Source organism: Mus pahari, chromosome 10 (assembly GCF_900095145.1).
Source record: "Mus pahari chromosome 10, PAHARI_EIJ_v1.1, whole genome shotgun sequence".
NCBI lineage: Eukaryota > Metazoa > Chordata > Mammalia > Rodentia > Muridae > Mus > Mus pahari.
In genome coordinates, this window is record NC_034599.1 from 32,732,675 (window position 1) to 32,741,747 (window position 9,073).

Below are 9,073 nucleotides of genomic sequence, written 5' to 3' on the forward strand. Positions count from 1 at the left end.
ATGACTTTGGGAAGAATGGCCTTCAGCAATGACTCTTCTGTGAAGGAGTTTATCCTGCTGGGCTTAACACAGCAGCCAGAGCTCCAGCTGCCTCTCTTCTTCCTCTTCTTGGGAATCTATGTGGTCTCCATGGTGGGGAACCTGGGATTGATTGTTCTGATTGTTTTGAATCCTCATCTGCACACCCCCATGTACTATTTTCTCTTCAACCTTTCCTTTATTGATTTCTGCTACTCCACTGTCATAACACCCAAAATGCTGGTGGGTTTTGTGAAGCAGAACATCATCTCTCATGCTGAGTGTATGACTCAGCTCTTTTTCTTCTGCTTCTTTGTTATTGATGAGTGCTACATTTTGACAGCAATGGCCTATGACAGATATGCTGCCATCTGTAAGCCCCTGCTTTACCAGGTTACTATGTCTCATCAGGTCTGCCACTTGATGATGCTAGGAGTGTATGTGATGGGGCTTGTGGGTGCCATGGCACATACTGGTAGCATGCTAAGTCTGACCTTCTGTGATGGCAACATTATCAATCACTACATGTGTGATATACACCCTCTCCAGAAGCTCTCCTGCACAAGCACCTCCATCAATGAGCTGGTAGTTTTCATTGTTGTGGGTGTCAATGTAATCATACCCAGTCTGACTGTTTTTATTTCTTACACTTTGATCCTTTCCAACATCCTTAGCATTCGTTCTGCAGAGGGTAGGTCAAAAGCCTTCAGTACGTGTGGCTCCCATGTGATAGCTGTTTCTCTTTTCTTTGGAGCTTCAGCATTCATGTACCTTAAGCCTTCTAGTGCATCTGTGGATGATGATAAAATATCAACCATATTTTATACCATTGTGGGCCCAATGTTGAATCCTTTCATCTACAGTTTAAGGAATAAGGATGTCCACATTGCACTGAGAAAAACTTTGAAGAAAAGGCTGTTTACCTAAAAAGAATCCGTATTTGATATGAGAGGAAAACCTTATGGTATGTGGCATTTACAATTATGGAGATGACTGAATGAATAACTCAGTGTCAGAGCATTTGCTTATAAGCATAATGCCCTGAATTTGAACCACAGTTTTGAAAAGCTTCAATGGCAAAAATGAGTAAAAGAACTACAAATCCAAATATGTCTGGTAAGAATATTATGGAATCAAAATTATTTAACATTGTATAAAAATCAGTAAATTATGGAAAAAAATTTCACCAATTCCCCAGATTGACTGTAGTAATTCCATTAATTCACAAGGGTAGACTTAGAATTATTTCTCTGGTCTATCATTGGTGCCCCATTTGAGGTAAATTATAAGTTTGCCTGTGTCTCCTTAAGAAAAGTCACAGAAGGGATACTGTTTTAAGGAGATATGTAATTGACAATTTAAGGTTTGTAATTATTTAAACATGTCCCAGATCTGTCTGAAAAGGAAAAGATGCAAATATTGTACAACATTCTTGGGAAATGTTGTCAAAAACAATTAGAATGCTATGAGAGTTTCACTGAAAATATGTATGTTTCCATGTTTAATTTGTTTTGTAGCTCAATCATATTAATAATTACTCAATATGTTGCACATGTTCATGTAGTTTCTCACTAAGTTCTGTGGGCAAGTTCTAGATTTAATGATATTTGAACTTTTCCTATTCCCTCTCCTTTCTTATACTTTTGTTTCATTCACTTCTTCTTTTTTCTGGTGATAATTTTAGATGATTTTCAACCCTAATAGTGATGAGAGTTATTTGTACCCATTGCTACTTAAATGCATTGAGACTGTCAGTAATTTTGATAGCAAAATAGTAAGTATTGATATTTTTCTCTGTAGGAGCTTTAGGACTGAGAATTAAAATGTAGCTTCTGAGTACCAACAGTTATTAATGACTGTCTTGGCATCATCTTCATCCTATTATTTTAGTCAAACCTATGTCAGTTAAAATAATGTCAGATACAAAGTAAAAACAAAAAACATTCAGAAGTAAAGATAGTGAAGGATGATTGATACACTATCCTTTAAGTGAAGAGAGAATAGGTTATTCTGTAATTTTCCAAAATGTTATGTTATCTGTTTTCAGTATTGAAAATTTAACAAACACATTTTTTTGCAGCAATCTAACAGTATAGTATGCTGTAGTCTTAGAAATCACAAGAATTTAAGTAGAAAACACTCAATGATATTATACTCAGAAATGGTAAAATCATACTTTTGAATTTTGCCTTTTAAAATATATTTTGCTGTATATGTTTTGTGTGTTGTTTATTCATATTTAGAATCTCTTTAATGCTAAAATTCTTTCATTAAACTACATTATAAGCACAATGGTAGTATGTTTGATTAGAGTACATCTAGAAATATTATGTTGCAGTGCCAAGAGATACTGATTTCAGTAATCTGAGAGACAAATAATATGATTTGTTCAGTCAATAACCCTCTGGGAATATTTGTAGATTTCTTTTGAAAAGGTCATTTGTTTCTCCAAAAGAAGAAGGATGGAGTGAAAATGCCCTATTCACTCTTATCTTTTCTCTATAGTCTAAGATAAGATTGGTAAAGAGGAGTTGATGAGTCTGTTGTGAACAATAGGTTAGGTCATTCAGGATATGGGGAACCTATATTAGGTTTTTTTCCTTTATGGACCATAGGATGGGCATGTGAATATTAGGACCTTCCATGTATTCATTGCAAAGAATTTGACTAAGCAAGTTTACTAGATATTGTTAAAGGTATCTTGTCTTTTCTTCAAATATATTATATTGCCATCATTTATTAGCACTTGGTATTTTCCCTTTTGTAATTTTTTATTATGTCATAAAGTTTCTATAAACAATGATGGAGTTTATTTAAAAGCAAATATAAACTGAGGGTCTCTCTTATTTTAGACAATAAAATATCTATATTTTGGTCCAACATTAAAAATATAGTTTAGAAGAAGGCTGATGACACTTGTGATCTGAGAAGGCTATAGAACTGTAAAGTGGTAAAAATATTGATGTTTGTGTCTGTGAATTTGTGTGGAATGAATGATACACAATGCTTTGGAGGAATGTAACTGTACTGAGAATAACTGTCCTATGCTTTTGTACTGGCCATTAGGAGGGGTTCTTTCTGAGGAGGTAGCAGGTGACCTAATACAAGGTTGCCTCCAGAATACCTAGGCAGAAAGACAAGCCTAGTAGAATTTTAGAGGTTACATCAATCTTGAAGAGAAAGAGGAATGATTTTGGGAAATAGATTAATGGTATGTGAGAAGGCTAAGTCAGAGGATGTGCATATGACTGTGAAGAACAATTAATATGGAGTTGAACTGAGGCATTGCAAGAGAAAGTAATAGATGCAAACAAGCAGAATAATACTCTTGGTGATCTCAAATAAACAACAGAAAGCCTTTTATTTCTTCTCTTTTATTCTGAAGCTCAATCTATGGCCATTTATAACTAATCCAGGTCCCATGAGCAATTTGTAGTACAATTCATAAAACAACAAATCTTAAAGAAAAAGTTTTCATGTCCAGTAAACAGGACATGTCTTCCTGTCTAATGATAAACATAGGAGAAAGTGGATCAATGTTTGCTCAATGTCCACTGAAACAGCAATAGGTGTTAGTTGGGAATCCCTTGATCTCATTTCTTCATATCCTCGTTTAGTTGGGTCAAATTAAAACAATAGTGTAACAGGTCTGGGTTTGAGTCTGGATTCTGTAGGTTTTGACTCTTTTCCTCTCAGTCTTAGATTCTGGAAAGCTAATAATAAAACTGTTGTGGTACATATTAAATAAATGATGCAAATTTAAAACACTATATATTGTCATATTACAGATAAATAAACATGTTCTTTTTTCATATAACTTCTCTTGCTCAACATTTCTTTGATACTCAATAACCTTTCACTGCTTATTTATGTCTTACTTTGCCTTGAGAAAGATTCTGGTGTGCAGCCAGGGGGTGGGGGTAACGGATGAGCTATGATGATCCTCTTGACATTATCTTTTGAGTACTGAGAGTGTAAGCATGCACCACTACTCCATGCTTTACAACTTCTGATTGTAAACCTGTAAACTTCAGGTTGATGATGACCTGCTAATAGTTCCAACATAGCTGCAAGTACTAGTGTCAGTGTAAGCACATGATTGTAGGTATTGGTGTTAAGGGTTACTGCAATGGATTTAGGGGAGAATCTGTGTTAATGCATACTTGGAATTAACTGATTGACATTTATGATCCATATATATTTATATAAGATCCATGCATATTGTTAAAAGTTGTAAGATCAATTTGAACTGTAATATAGATTGCAAATATAATTTGTCCCATATAAAACATATGAATTAGCATTGGGGAAAACAATAGTAAAAATAGTTAAGGAAATATACTGTTTAGTACTATTGGGATTGAATGTAGAATATTCTCATGCTAGATAAGCACCAGGTCTCAAGAGTTCATTTTGAACAGATTTTATTGAAGAAATAGTACCATTCATTTATATTTATTTATTTGCTAATTTAATGAAAATCAATAATACTCAAGAACTCAAGGTAACCAGAAGTCATACAAACTAGGTCATTATGTCTGATACTCAGGCACAAGCTAGTGTATATATTTAAGGACTTATTTCTGAGGATAGGATAAATTGTTGAGCCATCTATAAAATAGGTTTGTACATGTACATATGACTTGATCTTTTTAATAAAATTCTAAGCAGTATGTGATTTCATGTATTAGATTGACAGCTTCTTTTTGTCTCTTTATGATATGAAACACAGCATCAAGTCTCACTAATCATGATATTTCTATCTCAGTGCATGTCACACTATATTCACTTTCTTTCAGAATAGTGGTTATCATGCAGGTATGTTCCTGCAGGAGTTTTTGTAGGTGTCCTGTTCCCTCGGACAGTGGACTAACAGTCACTGTACTAGGCTCTAAAGGGTGATAATCATTTAAGACTCATATAAGTAAATTTGTGATGTTAAGATGGGCCCTAATCCAATCTTTCTAGTGTCCTTATAATAAAATGAGGACAGATATAGATCGAGAATGAACATAGACATAGGAAGATCCAGGTGAGAACACAACAAAAGCACAGGCATCTGTAAACCAAATAAAGAAGTCTTAGAAGTAACAGAACCCACAATTGATGATGGACGTTTAGCCTTCAGAGCTACAAGAAAACCATCTCCACTTTTTCAAGTCATACAGTAAACTTCAGTATCTAATGAATTTTTATGTTAGAATTAAACAAGTGTTACAGTGGTTAAAAATACAATTTTCAAGCTTTATGTGCCACCTGTTAAACACAGGACTTCTATGCTATGAATTGCTTCTTCATTGCATTATATATAGTCATTCCTCTTTTTTACTTTTATATGTGAAACAAGGTCTCAAGGCATACTGACTATAATCAATTTCTGTACTCCGGGTAGGTCTTGAACTCAGTATCTGCACATGCTAGTATTATAGGAATGTATCACCAGTCCCAGCTACTTTATGTTCTTAAGAGCCTATACAGAGAAAACAAAAAAAGAAACAAGCAAATGAATGAATGAATAATAATACTACAGTTGTGGTGACATGTACTGTAATCCTGCACATAGGCATCTAAGGCATGAAAATAACAAGTTCAAGGCCTTCCTAACCCACATAGTGAGTTCCAAATCAGCATGTGCTATGTAAGGAAACTGTGTTTTCAAAACCATCCATCCATCCATCCATCCATCCATCCATCCATCCATCCATCCCACCAATCAACCAACCCACCAACAAACCCAACAAACAATTAAGTCAGATATATACATATTAGTCTTTCTTCAAGGATGTACCCTTTGAGAAGCTATCTACACTCAGTAAATGACCCTACAACTATATACATATTGGCACTGCTGAGTGGACTCAGTGGGCAAAAAAAGTAAGGGATAAAAACCAATGAAGTTGTGATGGAATAGTGGCAGGACAATGGAGAAAGAATTGTAGGAAAAGAAATCAGGAATGAATTTAATCAAAACATATTGCATATGTATATAAATATTTCCAAACAAAAACAACAAAGCAAAACAATACTGTATACCTTCAATAAAACAATGTTTTTACTATTGACATCTATGCAAGTACTATAGCTACAAAGTTTGATCTCTGGGGTAAATCACCGGGAAACATAGTACTTTCAATTTTTACTCAGGCCCTTATGATTACAAACTCATAAAACCCCCTTGGGTCATTACCAGGTGGCTCTTGTGACATCAGTAGGTGCTATTTACCAACTTCTGTGGTAGAGGAGGCATTGTAGAAAAAGTAACCACCAGAAATCACAATGTAGAATCATGGATTCTTATAATCTGAAGAAATGAGGGTTTTGGAATCCCAGTCCAAAAAGCAGAACCTAATAACATAAAATAATCTTTTTTTTTTTTTTTTCTGAGCTATACATCTTTAAAGCTCATCCATGCCATTTGTATGTGCCCTTTTCTGAGAGGACAGAAGTATCAGTAATGTCACTTGTAAAGTCATGTACAAAGGTAAGTATTGAAATGGATGCATAATTTTCTTTCCCCTAGCTACCTCTGAGCAACCAAGTGAGCCTTTGATGTGTCTTTCTCTTCTGTTTTGAGATTACCACTGATCCTGGAAAAGGAAGTGGATTGTGAAGGTAAAACTGAGATCCTACAAAGACAATAATGGTCATTGGTTCCCTGAATATTATTCACAAAGATGTGCCTTCCATAAATTTATAGTATTTCTGTGCCTTATCTACCATAAAATTAAGGGGTAAACTGTACAGAGAAGTGTGAGCTTGAGTTTATCATCCTATTCTGGTTCTTAGTTTCATTTTAGTGTGATAGATTGAAGATGGATGGGACTTAACTTTAATGCTGCATTTTTACTGTTCTTGCAGATATGACATAGGGAAGAATGGCTGTAGGAAATGCCTCTTCAGTGAGAGAATTTATTCTGCTGGGCTTGACACAAGAGCCAGAGCTCCAGCTGCCTCTCTTCTTCCTCTTCTTGGGAATCTATGTGGTCTCTGTGCTGGGGAACCTAGGATTGATTATTCTGATTGTTTTGAATCCTCACCTGCACACACCCATGTACTACTTTCTCTTCAACCTTTCCTTCACAGATCTCTGCTACTCTTCTGTCATAACACCCAAAATGCTGGTGGGTTTTGTGAAGCAGAACACCATCTCTCATGCTGAATGTATGACTCAGCTCTTTTTCTTCTGCTTCTTTGTTATTGATGANTGCTACATTTTGACAGCAATGGCCTATGACAGATATGCTGCCATCTGTAAGCCCCTGCTTTACCAGGCTATCATGTCCCATCAGGTCTGCCTCTTGATGACAGTGGGGATGTATGCGATGGGGTTTGTGGGTGCCATAGCCCACATAGTTTGCATGCTGAGACTCACCTTCTGTGATAACAACATCATCAATCACTACATGTGTGACATACCTCCTCTCCTGAAGCTCTCCTGCACAAGCACCTCCATCAATGAACTGGTAGTTTTCATTGTTGTGGGTGTCAATGTGATAGTTCCCACATTGACTATTTTTATTTCTTACACCTTGATCCTTTCCAACATCCTCAGCATCCATTCTAGAGAAGGTAGGTCAAAAGCCTTCAGTACATGTGGCTCCCATGTGATAGCTGTTTCTCTTTTCTTTGGAGCTGCAGCATTCATGTATCTTAAGCCTTCTAGTGCATCTGTAGATGAAGATAAATTATCAACCATTTTTTATACTATTGTGGGCCCAATGTTGAATCCTTTCATCTATAGTATAAGGAATAAGGATGTCCACATTGCACTGGGAAAAACTTTGAAGAAAAGTATGTTTATCTAAGTAGAATCTGTATTTTTTATGGACATAAATTTTAAGATATGTAACCTTTACAACTAGGGAGCAGACTGGAGAAGTATTTTATTATGAGAATATTTGTTGAGGCATTTCCTAAAGCCATTCTTCCCTATGTTATATCTGCAAGAACAAAAAATGCAGCATTAAAGTGAAATCCCAGACATCTTCAATCTACCACATTGAGGTCCTGGGTTTGAACCACAGTTTTTATTTCAGTTTAAGTAATATAAATTCTATTGAGAATTCCTGCAATAGTGGTTATCTTCTCCCATTCTGGACATGGATAACACAACAACAAATCACTGAGAAATCACACCCCCTTTGGCCAATAGTGGAAAGAGGAAAATCCTCTGAAAGGGTGGGTTTTCAGTTTTCCTTATTCTAAGAAGGTAGATAAAGAGGAATCCTTTGTAAGATATTTGCTTCACAGTGGAGAGTGCTAAGTCCCATATCTGTCTCCTCAAAACTGTAAAAAAATATACCTACTTCTCTTGTGGTGGGGATCTGAATGTCCACATTCATTTCTTACTCTTAATTGTGATGTCACTTCCCCAAGTAAAGCTTTCAGTTGCTTACATTCCTGTGTACTGGATTAGACTCAGAGTTTTTTGTTTTGTTTTGTTTTATTTATTTGTTTGTTTTGCTTTGTTGTTTTGTTTTTAAATGACAGAAACTAAACATAAATATTTTAAAGCACCTAGGTATGAATAGTGTAGAATCAAAATTATTAAACACTACTGTAAGTTAAATTAATTATCATGAAAATTTCAAACAAAGAAAGTGAAGCATGATTAACTTATCATCCTTTAGGGTAGAAATAATAATTTATCTGTAATCTTCTAGAATCATAGGTATCTTTTTCAGTATTGAAAACAAAACAAACATATTTGAGTTACCATGTACCAGTACAATTTCCTATAGCCTTTTAAATCATGATGATTTATATATAAGATGCTAGTCAATATTATACTCAGAAATGGAAAAATCCAGGCTTTTTTAAATGTACATATTTATTTTATTATTTTGTAGAGTGTGTTTGAGGGGATTATATTCTAACTCACTTTCATGTTTGGCAAGTGTCCTACCACATCTTAAGGACCAATTTGAATGGGTACATTTAGTGGCTGTGCCACCAAATATTGATTTCAGTAGTCTTAGAAAAGGTGTTGCATTAGATCACGTAGTAAACCTCTGGGATGATGCTATGCCAGGGCCTGGCAAACACTGAAGTGGAC

The 9,073-nt window shown here is 35.2% G+C and overlaps 1 protein-coding gene and 1 pseudogene across 2 annotated transcripts; both read left to right on the forward strand.

Moving 5' to 3' along the window:
• LOC110327822 (olfactory receptor 145-like) lies at positions 1 to 945 on the forward strand. The gene has a single exon (XM_021207051.1). The coding sequence runs from the start codon at positions 1 to 3 to the stop codon at positions 943 to 945; it is 945 nt and encodes a 314-aa protein (XP_021062710.1).
• Positions 946 to 6,878: 5,933 nt separating this feature from the next.
• Positions 6,879 to 7,823, forward strand: LOC110328069 (annotated as a pseudogene). Its single transcript, XR_003844654.1, has one exon. The product of XR_003844654.1 is annotated as an olfactory receptor 147-like (transcript).
• Positions 7,824 to 9,073: the final 1,250 nt, after the last annotated feature.

Excerpts from the sequence above, each read along its gene's own strand:
- LOC110327822 (XM_021207051.1), top strand. The coding sequence starts at position 1 with ATGACTTTGGGAAGAATGGCCTTCAGCAATGACTCTTCTGTGAAGGAG.